The following is a 22,004-nucleotide window of genomic DNA, read 5'->3' as shown; positions in this document are numbered from 1 at the left end:
ACAGATTTTTGCTCGAGTGTAGAATGATTTCCCTAACAGCGGCTTGTCTTGGAAAGCTTTTCCTCTACATGCCCATAAGGCAGCTTTGTTCATGCAATCGGAGATCCAGTTCCCGTCGCTTATGTTTTTGTACTGTTCACTGAGTAAGGCCACATCCACTTTCTGTTCGTATTCCGTCTGTTTAAGGAGCTCCTGAGCAGCTTCGCAGTGGTTTAAGTTTAGTTGCATGACTCTCATTTTTTGTTATTTTTGCACGCTTCTTGGAACTGGGGGCATTTCTTACTACCTATTTGGTGGTCAGTGTTTTCCCTTCCCTTACTCTTACATACGCTACACGACGGTTTTTTGTTGCATGCCTTTGCAAAATGCCCGTTTTCTCCACATTTGACACAACACTGGCTTCTATCGTCGGGGTTATTGCATGCTTTCGCAAGGTGCCCGTATTCGAGACACCTGAAACACCTCCTCAGGTTCTCCTTCGGTCTTATTCTGCACACTACCCAGCCTATTTTGATTTTATGTGCGTCCAGGAGCGTCCTTGCCTCCCGCGCGTGTAGGCTTATGACCGCAGTTTGTGTTCCTCGGTACGCCGCCCTGATGCTCCTAATCGAGTTTGTGTCAAACTGCTTCATCTCTATTATCTGACTGCGTATGGCCTCGGCTATGTCCTCTTTGCTAGTGATTTCGTCCATGTCTCGAATTTCTACCAGTGTTTCATGGGTTAGTGCTTTTATCTGCGCGTTATTTCCCAGCACTTTCCCTATTTCAGTCTTGAAATCTCCCGTGGTCTTCATTTGAGCCTCCTTTAGTTCCAGCAAAATTTGTCCTTTGGCCGTCTTCCTAATTTTTGACACATTTTCTCCCAGTTTCTGCAGTGTGTCATTTGTCCTGACCGTCCTTAAAATCTCGCTGTAGGACATATCACCGGTTGTCTCAATGATTATGGCATCGGGACGAGGTGGCGGTTTGTGCGGCGTCTTTTTCAGTGGCTTGCGTTTGACTGTAATCCAACCATTTTGTTTGCTCACTTCTTCCGCTATGCCCTTGGCGGGGTCACTCTTTGCATCCTTATTCAAAGATGCTTCAGGCTTATTCAGCGCTTCCTTGTGTGTCCTTCGCTTCGGCTGTATTTCGTCTCGGGGCCTCTTTGGTGTCGCCTCGGTAGTTGTTGGCATGGCGAGGACACTTGGTCTTGTCTCCTTGTTTTCACTGTGCTCCTCCTGAGCACTTGCGTGCAGTTTGGATATCAAGCCAAGAAGGTCCCTCATGTTGTTGTTTATGGAACGCTGTGGTGGACGCATAATTTCGATCAACTTCTTGATGGCATCTCCTAGTTCCGTCATATAGTCTCCACAAGATTGTACCGCTTTCGTCAGAGGCGTGGTATCGCACAATGCTGGTGGCGACGACCTCGCTCTCGCTGGTTTCTCAATGCCGAGGGTCTTGACTGGGGACCTGCCCAATTTTGGTGAGCGTTTAAAGGGGTCTGTTTCCACGATTGGTGTCTTCTGAGTTGTGGTTTTCTCTTGCCTCCTGCTATCATTTCCTGTGCTGCTATTCGCAATGATACCGAATATATTGCTACTGCTATTTGAATTTGTTTTATTTCTCATGTTATTCTCCATTCTTTGTGTGTTTTACCAGCGCATCGTGTGCAGGGGGGGCGGGCCGAAATAGGCAGGAACGGCTATACCCTCGGAGACACTGCCCCTACCCCAGTTCCCTGAGGCCTGTCCTTCGCTTTACCAGTCCCGGGAATCTCGGACGGACCGGCGCTCGCCCGGGGCAACGCAGGCTACTACTCCCACGTCCAATGTACACTCCTTGACCAGAGCCCGAAGGGGCTGGTTACTGATACACACCGCGGCAGACACATCGGCAGAGCAAGCTCACATCATCCTCTCCATCCCGTCAGCAGAGAAATTGCTGGCGGCATTTCGAGGGACTCCCAGTGCGCCGCGCCGTGTACCGGTCTGTTCATATTGACAGCCGCACCTAACATGGTAAACAGACGCTGACCAGGAAGCCGCCCAATTGTGGGTCCGTCGCGCCTGGATTTTTATATTTCTCGTCATGCCCATGCATGATGAGAGGGACACATATTTCTATGAGGCGGTGTCTATTCGCCACAGTCACAGGAGCTTCAGTGGATCTGCTAGCTTTTTATACCGCATCCTCCACTCCTGCCGCTCATCGTCGGGGATTGCTTATTCGTTTTAACTTATTTCGCAACTGACCTGCTACTACAGGCCGTTCGGCTATCCGCGACCTGCCGACCCTCCGGTAGCTTAGAGCCCAGCTAAAGAGTCCAGAGCAAACCCAACCGGGGTAGAGTTGTGGTGTGATGTGATGTGTATGTGTGGGTAGTCTGAGTGGTGTAATGTCTGCGTGGTATGATGTCTGCAGGGATGGTGTGTGTTAGTGGGTGGAGTCTTTTTGTGGATCGTGTTGATGTGGTGTGTTGGCGCTCTGTGGCGTGTATGGAGGAGGGAGGCGTAACTCATTTAGCCATCCCGGCCCCCCTAGGCGAATTCTAGCCTAGCAACTGCTGTAGTTGCTGCTGCGTGGCAACAACGCTGCTGAGCCCAGCACGCGTTGATGTCTCCTGTCGCCTCGGTCTGGATGGAGGTGGAGCTACCGGTCTTCGGAGGCGATCCGGATGGCTGCTCTGCTGTGATCTGCGGCTTGGGGCGAGTTGTCGTCCGACGGCCCGCTTTGGGGTGCGGTGCAGCATGGTGTGGAGCTGTCTATCGCACAGTTGGCAAAACGTAACGGACGTACACTCCGGAGTCGTGTGGATCGTAGCCAAACAATTGAGGTTGTGTCCGTGAGCTTGGGCAACCTGCTGACGTTGGGGCTTAAGTCGGGGAATATAGAACTCTTGGCGGACTATATGTTGCATTAGGCGATGTTCTGCGTGGAGCATAAGAAAGTTGATATAATTGAGGAATAAAGAGGCAAGTCGAGATTTCTCTGGTATGATTAGAGGGTGGCGTTCGTTATACATGAGGCTTGAATTGGCAAGCCGACCATTCGCACGAAGCAGACCATTCGTGTCTAGGAATGGGTTAAGAACTAAGAGTGAACACCTTTTGTCAATGGGATTTGATTCTCTTTATAGTGTTATATCGCGGCTGAAGTAGCGCGTTTGAGTTGATGCGATTAGAGCGATCTTTGCCTTTTGCAATTCTAGGTGCGTAAATGTATCGCATTGGGGGTTCTCTGAGAGAACTCCTTTAACTTTAATTTTAAGTCGCTCTATGAACATATATGCCACAGAGCTCAAGTCGAGGTAGACTTAGCGTTTTTAGAGGACCCACCTTCGCTTTTGCTACTAATAAGTGGCTTGTGGTCGCGGTATCGCTTTGTGTGCGCACATAGATAGTGGCACAGTATGCCTTCTCAGAGGCATCACAGAAGCCGTGTAATTCAACTTTGTGTTCGGGGAAATAGTGTACCCATCGTGGGATTTGTATCTGGGCAATGTCTTCCAGATTATTTGCAAACTGGGACCATTTTTCTAAGCGAAGAGGTTTCACTTGTTCATCCCAGTCGGTTCCATATTGCCATAATTCTTGTATCAAGATTTTCGCTTGTATCATAACTGGCGAAAGCCATCCTGCGGGGTCGAAAAGTTTTGCCCCAGCGGATAGAATTTGACGATTCGTTATGGCGGATAATGCTGAAATTGACTTTGTAGTGTATGAAAACTGGTCAGATATCGCATTCCATTGGATCCCCAGAGTTTTTGTTGTACTTTCCTTTTCGAATTTAAGGAAATTAGTGTCCAACAGATTATGTCCTTTAAGATATTAGGGTGGTTCACCGTTATCTTTTTACCGGAAACCCTGCGGTTTTGAGGGCTTGTGTCACTTGTGCTAGTGACTCGTATGCTTGTGAAAGACTGTGACTTCTAGACAGGAAATCGTCTACATACGTTTGAGTTTTTAACACTTCGGTTGCCAGAGGAAATTCTGACTTCGTGGAGTGTTCGAATGGCTAAATATGGAGCACAGTTGATGCCAAAGGTAACTGTTTTTAGTTTATAGTCGCGTAGTGGACTATTGGGAGTCTTTCGGAAAATAGTTCGCTGAAAATCTTGGTCGTCTTTATGTTTGACTATTTGTCTATACATTTTTTCGACGTCTCCGTTGAATACGTATTTGAATATACGCCAATTGAGGAGCATTAAATCTGGTTAGAGTGTGGATCTTGAGGCATTGAAAACCCCTCTGTTGTTTTTTTATCTAGCTTTACTACTGGGTGATGAGGTAAGTAAATTGAGTAATATTTGCAATTTATGATTTTTTCGCCTGCGTTTACTTCCTCCACCTGGTCTAAATGGAGGTATTCTTCTAACACGCCATCGTATTCTGGCTTAAGCTCACCTTTTTTAAGTAAGTTTTTTTATACTTAAAATCTGCTGTATTGCAGAGGTGCAAGAGTGACCTAAGGCGAGTGTGTTTAGTGGTAGTCGTACGACGTGCTGACCATTATCTGATCTAGTAGTTGTGGCTTTGTAAAAGTCTTCACAATACTGATCTTCTGGGGTTGTAATTGATATAGGGGGGATCTCTTCAACTAGCAAAATTTCTTAAATTGTGAATTGAGGTATTCGTCTGAGATTTCCTCAACCTGAGTGGTCATGGTTGTAACTGGTTCCGTAACTAGTCCACTTAGGATCCAACCAAAAATAGTATTTTGTGCCAGAAGTGTATTTGAAATTTTCTCAATATCTTCGAGTATTATCTGTGGTATGAGATCACTGCCTAATAGAAGATCTATTTGAGCGGGAGTGTTGCAGTTGGGATCTGCTAGCTTTAGGTGTGAAATCGTTTGCCAATGCTTGCTATTTATGTGATAGCTTGGAAGCATATTTGTAAGTTGTGGTAAGACTATAGCTTCTGCTTGTATGTGCTTATCCGCTTGGGGGGAAATTATGGTAATGGGTCAGATTTTATTTGAGTTTTGGACTACTCTTCCGTCCATTCCCGTGATTTCAAAATTAGCTAGTTTTGTTGGCAGTTGTAGCCTATTTTGAACCCTAGACGCTATAAATGATCGTTGTGATCCTTGGTCTATTATGATCCTAAGCTTAAACAGTTCTCCTCGGTGTTCGATGAAGACGACTGCTGTGGGTAGTAGTACTCTACTTTGATTTTCGCTGTGTAGCGTTTGGGTTTTGAATGCCTTTGAGCAGCATGAGGCTTCTTGGCAAATTTCGGGAGTTGCTAAACCCGTAGCTCTTTTCATATTTGCGCTGTTTGGGGGTGAGCTGGAAAATGTGCGTCGTTTATGACAATAAACGCAATTAAATTTTCTTTCGCACTCTTTAAGTGTATGCGAACGTGACAAGCAGTTTGTGCAAAGTTTTGTTGTTCTCACAAAATTGTTCCTATCGACAAAATTGAATTTCTCGCAAGATTTAAGTTTAAAAAAAACTTCTATTTAAATTGTTGTCGCTACTGGTTAGACCCCAAACGCTTCTCTTGAGGTCGTTTTGAACGTTTTTAGTTCTAACTAGTTTTATGTCTACCCTTTGTGCAATTTCATATTGGGTAGTTAGAAATTCTTTCATATGCTTCCACGTTGGGCATTTTTTCCGAGATGAGAGCGATTGCTCCCACAAAAGTAACGATTTTTCCGTAATGCTGCGGTGCATATATTTACCATAATAGGGTCTCAGCTGTCTGTGGGAATATTTTGTGTCGATAAAACCGACAAATAATTAGAAACAGTGGATTGTAGTCTAATAAATTCATCACTTGATTCTTTCTTAATTTTAGGCAAGTTCATTAGTATCATTACTTGCTTATCGACCAATTTTCTTTAATTTTCGTATCTTGCTTTCAGAGCTTAACAAGTCAGATTGAAATTATCGTCATTTAGTGCGAACTGTTTGCCTATGACGCCTGCTTGACCTTTCGTTTTGTATCGGAGGTGATACAATTTTTGTGCATTTGATAATTTTGGGTCGTTTATGTGAGATTAATGCCTGAATTTGACTGTTGCAATTGCTTTAAATAATTTTAATCGATCCGAAATCATTGCTTTTGTTTCTTCAAACTGGTGTACGCAGTTTTCGTACATGGAGTAAGTCGAGGATTTCAAATTTTCAGTTAGATCTGAGTCGTCAGATTCTACTATTTCATCATATGCAGCTTGGAGACGTGTCCAGAAACTATCAAGATTTTCCTTTTTGATTTCTAATACCGATTCAGAATTGTCCTGAATCGGCGAAGATGAAAATCGAGTTCAGTATCTTATTAAACTGTCACTCTCAGCAATGAGTTTACTGTATGTAATGTCTTTCCCCCTTTTTTGCTTGGTAGCACCTTGCTTTAAGCGTGTAGCTTCTGCAGGTGTACATGGACTTCTTTCGTCAGAAATCATTTTTGGAACTTTTAGCGACTGAGTTGTTTTAGAATCTTTCAAGTCTGATGTGCGAAATAAAATAAAATATTTTCTATGAAATATATGTATATGTTTGAAACCTTTTTTAAGAAAAGAAGCGTTTTTTGTTTTTTTTTTTGTTTTTAAATTAATAAATTAATGACGTTTGTAAACTCGTATGAGTAACTGAACTCTTTTAAGATAATAAGAGCTTTTATTTAATGAAAATAATAAATTACGCGTTATTAATAAACGCAAATGTTTTTTATTTTATTTGTATGTATTATGCGTCCGTAATTCCTATAGGGTATACCTATAAGCGGTACATATGTACTTGTCGTTATACGCAATTGAGAGCTAAAATTTATGTATATATGTATGGATATCACGTAATATATAATATTTGTGCGGAATATATGTACGCAGTGCGAAAAGACCGCGAAAAGGAAAATAACTTACCCCAGGTATTCTCGTAAAATTTATGTATATATGTATGTATATCAATTATTAGGAATATATGTACTTGTATGTATAGCAATTATTAGTATTATATGTATGTTTGTATGTTTTCATACATATATTAATGTTGAAAAAGGTGGTTTTCTTCTAATATAGTATGTATATATTTATATATGTTAAATATAATATGTATGTGTATGTATCATAAATTGCATTGGCCTTTATGTATGTATGTTTAAATTTATCTTGTAAGTTTTCGCTTTTTTTTTTGATTTGCCTTTGCTTATTTTACGCAATCCTGCTTATACTTGATAAAGTATAAGGGGTATTGCTGGAAATAGGTGCAAGTAAATATTTGAATTATTTTGTTGTAGAGATATTTTTGTGTGTTTGAACACAACGGTAAGCAGTTAGGCAATCAAGAGTTCGTTGGATATATATTTTTTACCAAACTGTTTTATCTGTTAGCGGTATTTCGGTTTTTACCGGGAAATAAACCGAAATATAGAAACAGTTTGGTAACCGCTCTTTTTTGTTATTGCCTTTATTAAGACGGATTTATGTAATAAATAAACCGCAAAGGCATACATTTTAACGTACATATAATAATAGGATATATACTGATACTAGATGGAATCGATACGACTCACTTAGGGGGGCCAATGGGTTTTGGGGACAATATTGTATATGTGCTTGTGCGTGTGCCTTTCGTTCTGTTGCCCAGTCCTTTGCTGCTTAGCTGCGGTGGGTGGCTTCGGTGAGTTGGTGTGGTTGTTGTTGTTTGCTGTTGAGGTTTTTGATTTAATTCGCGCCCGTTCTGTATGGTATGTATTTTGTTGTTTTTTGTTGAAATTCGCGCCCGTACTTAATTAGGGCTTTTTCTTGCATCTTTTATGTATAAGTTAACACAGTCTAATGTTCCGTAAATATAAATTGTTTAGACTACATTGTTGCAGTCATTTCCGCAACTTAGCAAAATATAAAATACGATACCCGATACTTCCACTTGTCGAGTGGAGTCGAGTCATAACAAACAATTCAAACCGTGGGAATCGCTGAGTCAACATACCCACAGGTGAATACTAATAACAAACGTAACACCAGCGACGACAGCGGCGACGACGGTGATGGCTGTAGCTTAGGATAGAAATAAGTTAGGGTAGAATAGTCAGTTTAAGAACAGACTCAATAAAGCACACAAGTGCCCAAAAATAATTGGCGCCCAACCGCGGTTTGAACCTACGACCGAATAATTGAAAGAATATTACCAACAACTGAATCACTTGAAGGAGGCTGAAAGAATATTACCAACAACTGAATAACTTGAAGGAGGCTAAAAGGAATTACCAACAACTGGATCAATTTCAATGGATAGCTTAATAATAATTGCGTAAGTAGAGTGCTCAATTTTTTTTTCTTTTCAAAGTGATTCGTGGAAAATTGATTAATAGTGACAGTGTTGCGCTCTAATAGAGAAACGTATAGAGTTTTGCTGGTGGTCTAATTTGTAGTTTCGTCTTCGCAACGATTTGATGAGCGATAGTGATCTTGAGGGTTTATTAGAAAAGATCGGTAGTTTGCAGATCGCAAGGAATAGAAATATAGGTGTAATGGACGCAAACCAAATAACCGCTTTAGTACAGGCTACCGTAAAAGGCGCACTACAACAGCAACAGGAGTCCTTTGAACACAAATTGACACGACTGACAGAGCAAATTGCCACTTTAACCACAGTAAAAAAGCCACATACTTACGAGCCTGTGAAAATCATTGCAGGCATTAAATGTGAAGAACCTTTAGACCTGGTGAAGTCATTGCCAGAGTTTGACGGTCAAGTCAGCACCTACGTTTCCAGGCGTCAGGCCACCCACACGGCTTACGAGGTGTTTCGAAGCCATCAGGGCAGCTCTAGGCATTATCAAGCCGTAGGAATAATTAGAAATAAGCTAAAGGGCTCCGCTGATGCCGTTTTAGCATCTTTTAATACTGTACTGAATTTCGAGGCGATCATTGCCAGATTAGATTTTACCTATTCGGACAAGCGTCCAATATATCTCATAGAACAGAAACTTTCTACGCTTCGACAGGGCAACCTGTCAGACCTGAAATATTTCCACGAAGTGGAGAAGAAGCTAACTCTTCTCACAAATAACACCATAATGACACATGAGGGTCCCATTGCGGAATCAATCTGCACAAAGTATAGAGCAGACGCGCTTAGGGAATTCATTTCTGGTCTAAAAAGACCATTGTGTGACATTCTCTGGCCCAGGAGGTCGAGGCAAATAGAGAACGATATGTGTTCGCTACAAACTTCGCTGCGTCTGCTGAAGATCCAAACAGATTTAAGAAGATCGGTGATAACAACTTAGAACAGAGATTGCGAACCCCCCAAAAAAATCCACATTTTTTCAATAGACAGCCGAAAAGGAACGGCAACGAAAATGATCAACAAGATCAACTAGTACCAATGGAAATAGATCCATCAGAATCACGGTTTCGCCATAATTCAAATTGGCGTCAGTCACAAAAAGTAAATCAACAGGTGTACCGAAACAATTCCAAACAGAGCCCTAACTCTAACCAACAACAACAATTTGGAAAGCGACAGGCAAAATCAGGTAGGAATACTGGACCTAAAATCCAGAGAATAAATAATTTAAGCCAAGGTAACCAAGACACAGCCTACAATCAAGAGGCGGAAGAAGAAATAGAAAATCTCGAAGAGGAAGAACTAAATTTTTTAGGGGGAAGTCCCTGCTTCCGTGGATCAAACGAGTAGGGAACCAAAGGAATAAAATAAAGCTATTAGTGGACACAGGGGCGTCTAAAAACTATATTAAACCGAGTTTAAAAATGTTATCCCAGCATCCACACCTTTTCTGGTTAAGTCACTGGAGGATTTCTTCATATTGCCTAATATGGCAACGTTCGATGGTATTATTGGACTGGATCTATTAAAACGGGTAAATACTCAAATAGATCTGAGTAGTGGAGTAATACGACACGATTTTGGAAACGAAAAATTGTTGTTCCACGAGTGCGTGAATGTAAATTTCATTGATATGAGAAGTGAGGAAATTCCTTCTGGTGTCCGAAATGATTTCCTTAAGATGATGGAGAGTAGGAAGAGGGCCTTCGCAGACCAAAATGAGTCCCTCCAGTTCAATACAAATATAGTTGCTACTATAAGAACAAAAAACGAAGAGCCGATATATTCTAGGCTCTACCCATACCCTATGAGTGTGGCCGAATTCGTCAACGGGGAGGTAGCCGATTTGCTGGCTAATGGCATCATTCGCCCTTCCAGATCACCTTACAATAGTCCGATTTGGGTTGTTGACAAAAAAGGGATAGACGATGCAGGAAATAAAAAAAAACGGTTAGTTATTGACTTTAGGAAACTAAATGAAGTCACAGTTGAGGACAAGTATCCGATGCCTAATCCAATGGTGATATTGTCAAACCTAAAGGGAGCACAATACTTTACCACACTTGATCTGAAATCTGGATTCCACCAGATTGAGTTGATAGAGAGGGACAGAGAAAAAACTGCCTTCTCTGCAAACAACGGCAAATACGAATTCTGCCGCCTACCCTTTGGACTCAAAAACGCTCCAAGCATATTTCAGAGAGCGATCGATGATGTTTTGAGGGAGCAAATTGGCAGGACCTGTCATGTTTACGTCGACGATGTAATCATCTACTCAAAGACTGCAGAAGACCATTTAAAGGACGTTGAATGGGTTTTACGTAGGCTTTGCGAAGCTAATATGAAAGTCTCTGTGGAAAAATCAAAGTTTTTTAAAACTGTAAAAACAAACCCTAATAAGGTCCACAGTATAAAATGCTATGAGCAGCCAACCACTCTTCGGGGGCTCCGCTCTTTTTTAGGATTAGCGAGCTATTATAGATGCTTTATTAAAGATTTTGCTAGCATAGCAAAACCACTGACCGATATGCTTAAGGGGGAAAATGGCAAAGTAAGTGCCACACAGTCTAAAAAAATTAAAATTCAGTTAACACCAGAAGGTGTAGAAGCCTTCAACAAACTAAGGGAAATTTTAGCATCAGAAGACGTCACATTGACATATCCAGATTTCACAAAACCCTTTGACTTGACGACCGATGCATCTTCGAGAGGTTTGGGAGCTGTACTCTCACAAGAAAGAAAACCCATTACCATGATCTCAAGAACTCTAAGAGATAGGGAAGAACATTTGGCAACAAATAAAAGAGAGCTCCTGGCAATCGTGTAGGCCCTCAACACTTTGAGAAACTACTTGTATGGTGTAAACCAGTTGAACATTTTCACTGACCACCAGCCTTTGACATTTGCAGTCTCAGATAAAAACCCTAACGCGAAGATCAAGCGATGGAAATCCTTAGTGGAAAGCTTCAATGCAAAAATTTTTTACAAGCCAGGGAAGGAGAACCATGTTGCTGACGCATTGTCGAGACAACACATGAATATGGTGGAGGTTGGAATGGAACCAAGCTCTGACTGCCACCATACATAGCGAAGAGTCCCTGACGTATACTATCGAAACGGTGGATAAACCTGTTAATTGCTTTAGGAATCAGATTGTGCTTCAGGAGTGCGTCAAAACAGACCTTTATCCTGTTCAGTTCGAAGACTAGACATATTGTTTCATTCCGTGACACAGATTCGCTAATAGACACACTACAAGAAGTGATTAATGACGGTGTGGTTAATGCAATACACTGTAGCCTACCAGTTCTGGTGAAGATTCAGCACCGACTGGTGGAGCTTCATCCCAACGTGAAGTTCCGCCACACTGAAAAAATGGTTCCTGATATCTTTAGTGAAGGTGACCAACATGAGATTGTTGTCGCTGAACACAACCGAGCACATAGAGCTGCTCAAGAAAATGTGAAACAGATCCTAGCCGACTATTTTTTTCCAAAGATGGATAAAAAAGCAAGAGAGGTGGTGGCAAACTGCCGAATCTGTTCAAAGTCCAAATACGACCGCCATCCAAAAAAACATGTCATTGCAGCAACGCCGATACCATCTCACATTGGACAAATATTACACAGATATTTTTTCTACTGATCAAAAATATTTTTTAACTTGCATCGAAAAGCTTTCGAAGTTTGCAATAGTGCAGAAGATCTCATCGAGAACGATCATTGACATAAAACCACCAATTTTACAGCTAATAAACATTTTTCCAAACGTCAAAACAATTTATTGTGACAATGAAAAGTCGCTCAACTCGCATACCATAAAATCAATACTTTTGGATTATAATAATGTAACAATCGCAAATGCACCCCCGCTTCATAGTACTTCAAATGGGCAAGTGGAACGTTTCCACAGTACTTTGACTGAGATAGCTAGGTGCCTTAAACTAGAGAGAAATCTTAGCGACACCGTTGACCTAATTTTGCTGGCTACTATAGAATATAACAAATCTATTCACTCAGTAATCAACAGAAAACCAATCGATGTCCTTTACTCAAGTTCAACTGGAATCAATCCGAGACCGTATTGAAAAAACACAGGCCGCTGACCGCGATTATCATAATAGGAACCGTCAGGATATGTCGTATAACGCTGGCGACAGGGTCCTGGTGAAGGTAAATCGAAGGCTAGGAAATAAGCTCTCAGCACTATATATAGAGGAAGTAGTTGAACAGGACCTAGGCATCACCGTTCTTATAAAGGGGAGGAGGGTCCATAAGGACAACATTCGGCCCCCTTGAGAGACCCAGTCACTAATTGCTATCTTTCTTTAATTACAGGATAATAATATTGGCATTCCTGACGACAAACACTTTGACTGAAAAACTCACAGACTATACTGGCGCCAACTACATCCCATTTGTAGACGGGGAGGCGATAGTATGGGAACATTACGGATACTTGACACACTTCACTAACATGACGCTATACGAAACAATGAACGATGAGACTAAGGATCTAATTAATTTATTCCTTGAGTCGCATATGGGAGTGCTTCTCGATGGAGATATTAAACACATCGAAACACTGCTGCGAACCGTCGATTCACCATCGGCAAGCACGAAGCTTGGATTTTTTGGGTACGGCACTCAAGGTCATTGCCGGCACCCCCGACTTCGACGGCTATCAGAGACTTCAGATGAAACAGGACATACTTGTCGACTCGAACAACAAACAGTACAGCATAAATACCCACATTCAGCAAAAGATTTTATAGATAACAGATAAAATAAACAAAATTATTACTTCCACTAAAAAAGAGGAAATAGATACAGGCCACCTATATGAAACAATATTAGCAAGAAATAGGATAATAACTCTAGAGCTGCAAGCTGTCGCAATATCAATAACATTAGCCAAACTAAATTTAGTTAGTCCTGTAATATTGGACAGTAGCGATATAAACAAAATAATCAACGAGCACTCGACTAACGTATCAACAATATAAATATTAGGAATGTCTAGAATTAAGGTATTACAAAATAAGGACAATTTATACTCCATAATAAAATATCCCATACCTAAAATATTTTGTAAAAAGCTTAGCCTATTCACCGTACCACACCAGGGGCTGTTACTTCATTTTGGAGACACAAACATCGTTGCTGAATGCGGCAGCAAAACACATGCCGTAAAATGCGAAAAATCAACCCTTGCCACCTTTTGTAAAATGCTAAAAACCATTACTTGCGGGCAACAACTCATTGCGGGGGAAACGGCAAACTGCTCAACCACAGCAAATCACGAGAGGCTTTGCGACAAGAGGTCAGTTTAAAGACAGTGGTCTTCGTTGGTGCAGTGACAACCATTGCTACCTTCCTAGTGATCTGGCTGATCCTAAGCATCCAAGGAAAACGTTCCGCAAAAAAGATGATGGATCGTGCTATACGAAAAATTACTGAGAGGATCGCGGACGACCCTCACTTAGGAGGGGAGGAGTTAACACAGTCTAATGTTCCGTAAATGTAAATTGTTTAGACTACATTGTTGCAGTCATTTCCGCAACTTAGCAAAATATAGAGGACGATACCCGATACTTCCACTTGTGGAATCGAGTCATAACAAACAATTCAAACCGTGGGAATCGCTGAGTCAACATACCCACAGGTGAATACTAATAACAAACGTAACAGCAGCGACGACAGCGGCGACGACGGTGATGGCTGTAGCTTAGGATAGAAATAAATTAGGGTAGAATAGTCAGTTTAAGAACAGACTCAATAAAGCACACAAGTGCCCAAAAATAATTTATATATGTTTGTGTCACTCCACACCGCTTGTGCCGCTCACTATGGCTCGAAGGACCATGCTTATTTGTTCCACCTGCGCACTCACCTTTTTTCTGGTCTTTAGCACTGTTTCTGGCAGAGATAAAGAGATGCCCAACTCGTCTCTCACTGGAAATGAGAGCGCAATTGCTAAACGTCAAAACCTACTGAACTCAAGCAATAGGTCAAGTTCAGTAGGTCTGACGTTTAGCAATTGAAAAAAGAGGGACGGCCAGATTGAAATCCTGAAAAATTATTATTCGAATGGAGACATTTTTCATATTTTGCTCTTCATTTATAACGGCCGTTATTACGAAGAATAACAAAAGAAAAATAGCACGCAGCTTGTGTACATGTAAGTATATTTTAAGAAAAGTGTTGCTGGCTGCAGCGAGGAAGGACTTGTGTTCAATTTTCCGAATGAGGGAACGGATCTCGAACGGTGAGTAAATCAAAAAATTAGTTAATTAAATAGTGCAAAAAGTGTGTTAAATTTGTGATAATATTCCCAAAGAGTGTTTAAAAAAGTTTACATAATTGTAAATAGTGTTAAAATATAATTCGATAGTTTTCGACATATTAAAATTTAGATAATTAATTTTTTGAAGTAACGACTGTGCGCATATCACTAATTATTTTGGATGTGCTATTAATAATACAATTTAAATTGTAGTTCTGCATATATTTAAGTGCAAAAGTGATCAAAAAAGTTTTAAATAATTGTAACAAGTGTTAAAATATGAGTTTCGATAGTTTACGATTTGCCTAAACTTCATTCTTAAATTATTTTGAAGTAACGACTTATCGTTGAATATTTATGATAAATATAAAATAACTAACTAAATTAAATATCGATACGGCTTTATTAAAATAAAAGTTTACGTGTTTTGCCATTTTTTGCACTATTATAATTATATATATTTTATATTAAATATATTATTTTATAACATACGTATATAATTTTTTTTCTTTGGATGTTTCTGAAAGATTTAATGAAGAAACACCTAAACACATTTTTGCTTGTGAACGACATTTTTCCGAAAAAATGCGCCACGCAAAAAAATTGCGTCCGAGGGCCGTTTCCGACATTAATTTAATTGTTGAGCCTACATTTAACGCCTCAAATTCTTTTTTTGAAAACCCCATAGAACTGGGTTTTGAAGATTTCGCTCCCCAAATGGAAGAATCTGCCTCAAATGCAAACGGTGCATCGAGGCAGCTCCTTCCGCTTTTAGAAAGGGAAGATTGCGAAATAATTTTAGAGCCTCTTCCACTTCTTGAGGAGGAACTATTAAACAGTACTGATAAAGCCGCGCAAACAGGTAGGGGTCTGACAGCAGGGACAGATAGGAAGAAGAAATTGAGGGAAAAGAATAGGATTTTAAAAGTAAAATTAGATGAAAAAGAACAGGAGAATAGAAGTTTAAAGGCTCAATTGGTCCAAATGGCCACTGAATTAGAAAGATGTAGGGAAATGTTAAGAAGTGGTTCATTTAGGGAACAGTCAGATCCTCTTGAGATAGTTTGCAGCAAAGTTAGGTGCTTGTATTCGAAGTAGTTTTATAAATAGTAATCGCCGTAACCACGGTCGGCGTTATGACAATTTTTCTTAAAACAATAGCTTTGGGTGTATTTTTTTTGTCGTCAGTTGCTTATCGTCACTTAAAGCACCAGTTAGATTTTCCCTCCGAAAGTACTTTGGCAAATTTTGTTACCGACTGACCTCGTTTCCCAGGTTGCACCTAAAGCAGCATAAAATCGTTAGAGATTAGGAGTAGGGGATTCTCTTTTGAACAAAAGTTCGTGTCGATTTCATGCGATGAAATGTCACTGAAATGTCATTTGCAGTATGATAGGAAATTCGATAGGATAATAGGTATTGAAGATTATGGCGATGAAAATCGCACTTCGAGATTAGCCACAACTGCAATGACCATAATGGTGCAAGGTATAGGTGGGGAGCCTTGGTTCCACCCATTAGCTTATTTTTCGTTAAAGGAGCCTGCAAAGAGGATGTCATCAAGAAATATATTCTTGAAGTCATTACTCAACTCCAAAATATAGGACTAATTCCTTGCCATTTTGTATGCGACCAGGGCACCAATTTTCAGAATTTTGCTAATTTGTTAAGTGTTTCAGCGTAACGGCCTTTTTTTTAATGTTAATGGCAAGGAAATATATTTTTTATACGATGGGGGCTCCATTTAATAAAAAGTAGTCGTAACTGTTTACAAAATTTGAAAAATACGGTTTTCTTTAAAAATTGTCGCGTAAGTTGGTCGGATGTTATTCATTTTTATGAAATCGACTCAAAGTCGAGTTATCGGTGTGCGCATAAATTAACCGATGCTCATATTTATCCCAATACCTTCAAAAAAATGAAGGTTAAATTTGCATCTCAGGTATTGAGTAATACGGTCGCTTCTAGTATGTTGTTCCTTTATAGCTCGGGAGCTTTAAGCTTGAACAGTGGGAGCTTTATTAATACCGCGGAATTCGTTTCTTTTTTTAATAAATTATTTGACATTTTTAATAGCAGTTTCGTTGAGGCTATTGCACCCACTAAAAAGTGTTTGTAGGTTCCCCAGAACAGTTAGAGTTTTTATATGGGGCCGAAAAAATTTTAAAAACTAATCGTGTCATAGATGAGTTAGAAAACAACACAACCAATAATTTTAGTTTTTTAAAGGGATGGGTATTAAATATAAAGAGTTTAAGACGGTTGTGGCGATTTTTGTCACACTCAGGATTTCCATACTTGAAGACGAGACGAATATGTATGTACAGTTTGGAACAATTTTTTGGGCATATTAGAAGCAGAGGAGGTACTAGAGTAACGCCTTACATGTTCTTTAGTTTATTTAGGAAATCGTGGGGTTTACGTTACGTAAATACCGTAACAAAAGGAAAATGTGAGCTGCCTTTAGAACCTGATGCTACAGTAATTTCAGAACATAGTAATAATGTTCTACTTAATGTGTGCAATGATTCACTTTTGAACGACCTTTCTTGGCAGGATTTTCAAGGCTTACCACGGCCTGAACACTTCCTCATTAGATCAATTTCTTTAGATAGTACTTTAGAAATTAACTTTTTGCGGCTATCTTTATTTAAAAATTTTCAAAATGCACTCATGCTTCCTTCCATTACCTTATTTAAGAGATGAAATTCCTTCGGACGAATTCATCTTCATTTATCAAAATCAAATGGACAAATGCAATTTAGTAAAGCCGCCTCAGGAGTTTGGTGCATTTGTAAAAGTCTTGGAAACAAAATTTTTAGAAGAATTCGATAGTAATTGTCATAAGATAGGAATAGGAGACATTCTTTTTAATGAAATGATGTGTTGTGAAAATTGTGACCCGAAAATAGTTAAAGCCCTTTTCATTCGAATAAGAATTTATATTGTAATTAAATTTATTTATTTTATTAATTAAAGAACTTTCTGTCCCTAATTTTAAAAATAAAATTTTGTGTGTTTCACACCTATAGGTTTTTAAATTTATTTTTTAGTGGTTACAATAAGTGAACTTAATATACCATATTATACCAAACAAATTTTTTAAACAGATAGGCTAGAACAGTGTTTTTCAATCTGGCCCTAAGGCGGTCGCGAAGCCGTACTCGGAGGGTCGCCAGCTGATCTACGCCCATTGTCAGCTTCAGAGTGCAAGTCTGGAAAGTATGCCAAAAGTTTCTCTTGTAAATTATGCAAGCTTTGTATCATGCAGGGAATATGAGCCGATACTGCAAAACTTTGGTCTGATGCATTATCTTCAACAATCTTCTGAACACACGGAAAATACTCAAACATTTTGTTTTGCAGAGAGGTCGACCATAAACGAAGTTTTGCGTAAAATGCTTTTACTTTATCTTTAGCTGTTAAAATATTTTCTTCTCTTCCTTAAAGGTTCTTGTTCAAATTGTTAAGGTGGCTAAAAAGATCTGCCAAAAATGCTAATTTCAAGAGCCAAATAGGGTCAGAAGGACGGTAAGCATATTCTGATTTTGCATCTTGTAAGAACATTAACAATTCAGCTCTCAGTTACAGAACTCTTGTCAATACCTTTCGTTTGGATAGCCACCTGACCTCTGTGTGATAAAGGAGATTTTGATGAAGCGAGCCCATATCTTCACAAACGATTCTGAATAGCCCGGCTTGCAAAGCTTTACCTTTGATAGAATTCACAATTTTTATTTCCTCCTTCAGCACGTCATTTAAATCAGAAGGTACTTCCTTAGCAGCTAGAGCCTGTCGATGAAGAAAACAGTGTGTCCAGGATATGTTTGGTATTATCGATTTTAATTTTGCAATGAGTCCGTTATTTTTGCCAGTCAAAGCTTTAGCGCCATCGCTACAAATAGCGATAGATTTTTTCCAATCAATATCGTAGTGGCAAGTGCTTTCTAAAAACATATCGTACAAACACTGGCCAGTAGTGTTTGCAGGAAGTGCTTTGCGAAATAAGATTTCTTCCGTAATACTGTCATCTGCTTCAAAGCGCACAAATACTAAAAACTGTGCACAGTCGGAAACATCTGTAGATTCATCGAACTGCAAAGCAAAATGTTGGCTATTTTTTAATTTTTCAACTACTTGTTCTTGAATATCCTTGGCCATATCGTTTATTCTGCGTGAAATAATATTGTCAGAAAGTTGTATTTTTCTTAATTTGTTTGCATCCTGCTTACTGACCATAATTTCAACCATATCGAGTGCCGCTAGCAAAATAAGATTTCGGCAATTGTATGTGGTTTCCCTGCTTCAGCAACTCGATATGTGAATTTGTAGCTAGCTAATAATGTTGACTCGTTGACACTGGATGCCTGAAAATAAACCAAACAATATACAAGTGAACAGCCAATAAAAATTAAGGACGCGAAACCTTTGCACACCAAAATTAAGTATAATCAAAAGTTGTATGCAAATAACAAAGAAATAAACACCAACAGTAAAAATATAGTATAAAAAAACTAAAAAACACGCTTTGACAATAACGTAAACTAAAAAATCAAAAATAATTGTTAATATGGAAAATAAATATATAAAGAAAAATAGTATTATTGTGAAAAAAGGGTTTAAAGAGCTGATTTATAGTGCACAACACGCTTTTTTCATTATTTTCTTACTTACCTGAATTATAGTATTTTGCTGCTGACTAAGAGCTTTCAACTTTCATTCAAAGAAATCCAACGGCTTATCAGCTTCTTTTTGATGCTTGGTTGTGAGATGCCGCATAAGCTTTGACGGTTTCATACTCTCACGTGATAAAACATCGCCGTAAATTACACATTGAGGTTTATTATTTATGACTGTGAACCCGTATTTCAAATAACTGTCATCGTAATGCCTATTTTTTTTCGGATTCGATTCACCACCACCGCTATTGATACTAGTACCAGATGCTGAAGGCGACTACGCTTAACTGAGTGATGAGAGTTGAAACCAAAGAACAATCATGCCGTGCGGTGTGGCAACGTCGCCGTCGCCGACGCAGTATGACCCGCGCGAATAATAGATAAATTTGCCAAAATAGGAAAAATTTATTACCTAACGTATGTAGTCTTTTAATTAAAATTAAAGTATTTCTTTGACTTACTATGACACAAGGTGGTCGCCAGAATATTTCAACCTGAAATGGGGTCGCGAAATCAAAAAGATTGAAAAACACTGGGCTAGAACAAAGAGACTAAAATTATAATGCGATTTTTTATAAGTAAAATTAGAATTTGGGGTTTAAATGTAGGCATTTGTATATATGTATATTTTTATATTACTAAATATTTTATTTTATCTGTGATATGAAGTGATATTGTTTTTGTTAATTTTATTTTATATGTATTTATCTGTGAATTGTTATCTTTTGTTTTTTGCTTTTGTTTTTTTATACAAATAAATTTATAATGGGTGATATAGGCCTACTGGGGAACCGAGCACCCAAAAATAACTTCGGTAACGCTCCATTTTGCATACCTCCTGGGTGGTATGGAAACTGCAAATTGGATATTATAATTTAAATGCCCAAAAATTATTATTTTGTCCGATCTGGCTACAATAGAAAATGTTATAAAAAACGCTAATTTTGAGGAAGCTCTCACACTGGAAAGAGTTGGGCATCCCATTATCCCTGGCTTCTGGTCTTTAACCAACGTTGCTATAAATTCTCATTATACAACGATTTTAATACTGATTACAGAACTCTTATTAGGTGAATGGAGCTTCGGCAATGAATCGTAATTGACACATATTTTGTCTTCGTTAATTAATACGAAGATCTATAATGGCCGATTCGCATACAACTTTCTTTCCTTTGCTTAACAATTAATATTTTAACAACGAACGAAGAAAGTAACGGTTATGTCAAGATACAGGATTTCTGCAACTGATCTTCGTTAAAATCTCTTGTGAGCAAATCTGATAAAAGTATATCTACACAGAAACTTCAGCATACTTTGCATGTACTAATTATGTGCATTGAATTTCTTTTGTTGGTTGTATTTGTGGGGATATGCATCATATTTGTGTTACCGCTTCTGAAAACCTTGTGTAAGTGAGTCGGAAACTCTCAACAGCGAGGACAATCAACGTGGACCATTTAGGACCTATATTGTGTTAATTTAACTAGTTGAAAGTCCTATTCTTCTGTAAGTTAGTTTAGTTTAATTAAAGTGTTTTTGTTTAATTAAAACTCATTTTGCCATTATTATTCCATAAAAATAACAAGATTTGTACATACAATTTTGAATTTTGGCACTTTTACGATTTCTTTGGCTTCGCGATTTGATAATATGGACGAGTAGAGGAGGTCCTCGGGATTAGAAATGTGCACACACATACTCGACTTAGACTTCTAGTGTACGAGATATTTGTATATAAAGCTCAAAAATTTTAAAAGTAATGAAACCCTTGTAATTGTTAATTTGTCATTATATATTATTTTTGTCCGAATTGATTCTATCTGATTTTGTAATAATTTCGAATAGCAAATGTTTGTGACGGCGGCAGATACTAACCTGCAGCTTGGTAGTTTCTTTGATAAGATTTTTAAATAGTATATCGAAAGTCGATTACATTTATACTTCCGTAGCGCTTATTTGAAGCAAGGTTTTATTCAGTCTTCTAATCGAGTTTGACGAGTGTGGTTGGTGTCTTGGTGTTATTTTGATGTTATTTTGTATTGCCATATTTGTTTTTAAGTGCCTTGTGTAGATAATTGGAACTATAGTTATTGGATTAATTTATTTAGATCTCCGTTCATTGTGTAGTGTTCAAATATTTTTTCTTATTCAATACATGTGTTATAGAATTTGAAAAAATATTTTGACGGTTTTAAAAGAATGTCTAAAGGATATTAAAGTTTGAATTAAGTTTATCAATGCTTCCAATGTTTTGATTAAAATTCATGTTTTAGATTTTAATATACTGTGAACGAATAAAAATATAACCGTAGGCCGAATCAGATAACATAGTAACGAGAAGAATTGTAAACCCACACAAAGAACTGTACACAAAACATAGTACTGTTTCGTACGCAAAAAACCGCACAACATAACTGTCCTGCAAGCAATTTGTAGTATAAATTCGCGCCGCCATTAACGCTACCAACACAAACGATTACACCAGAAAAACGAGAATCGGCGCAGCAACAGGCTGATAATATTCGATATGAAATAAATGGAAGCTAAAAGACGTCACCAACCACAGCGCTATAAGAAACTAGTACGAGAGAAGAGAACTTCTGAAAATAAGAATCAAAATAAAACATAACACATATACACATACATTGGAATAATTATAAACGAAACAGCAATATTCGCCCATGTGCTATATCAAGTGTATTTTTGTGCTGTAATTGCGACTTTCATTGTGGTTTATTTTGTTGTGCTTAGTTATA

The 22,004-nt window shown here is 38.8% G+C and overlaps 1 protein-coding gene, 1 long non-coding RNA gene and 1 pseudogene across 4 annotated transcripts; 1 reads left to right on the top strand and 2 right to left on the bottom strand.

The window, feature by feature from the left end:
- Nucleotides 1-233: 233 nt before the first annotated feature.
- Nucleotides 234-1,625, bottom strand: LOC138857401 (uncharacterized). The gene has a single exon (XM_070109907.1). It carries the CDS (start codon nt 1,623-1,625, stop codon nt 234-236), a length of 1,392 nt encoding a protein of 463 aa, XP_069966008.1.
- Nucleotides 1,626-15,101: 13,476 nt separating this feature from the next.
- Nucleotides 15,102-16,147, top strand: LOC138857452 (uncharacterized; annotated as a pseudogene).
- A 1,419-nt stretch (nt 16,148-17,566) lies between these two features.
- On the bottom strand, nt 17,567-21,266 carry LOC118682047 (uncharacterized). Of its 3 annotated transcripts, XR_011396732.1 has the most exons (5): nt 21,124-21,266; nt 19,710-19,785; nt 19,244-19,660; nt 18,806-18,936; nt 17,567-18,740 (listed from the first exon to the last, which is right to left on the bottom strand). It is a non-coding gene; the product is annotated as an uncharacterized lncRNA (long non-coding RNA). The 3 variants fall into 3 exon arrangements; XR_011396731.1 differs by lacking the exon at nt 17,567-18,740 and having other exon boundaries at nt 19,244-19,535; XR_011396730.1 differs by lacking the exons at nt 17,567-18,740; nt 21,124-21,266 and having other exon boundaries at nt 19,710-21,111.
- Between the last annotated feature and the right edge of the window lie 738 nt (nt 21,267-22,004).

This window comes from Bactrocera oleae, chromosome 5, assembly GCF_042242935.1.
Source record: "Bactrocera oleae isolate idBacOlea1 chromosome 5, idBacOlea1, whole genome shotgun sequence".
Taxonomy (NCBI): Eukaryota; Metazoa; Arthropoda; class Insecta; order Diptera; family Tephritidae; genus Bactrocera; species Bactrocera oleae.
Note: the sequence above shows the minus strand (reverse complement) of the source record. Positions and strands in the feature narration are given on the sequence as shown.

Coding starts and splice junctions, on each gene's coding strand:
- LOC138857401 (XM_070109907.1), bottom strand. CDS start 1,625: ATGGAGAATAACATGAGAAATAAAACAAATTCAAATAGCAGTAGCAAT.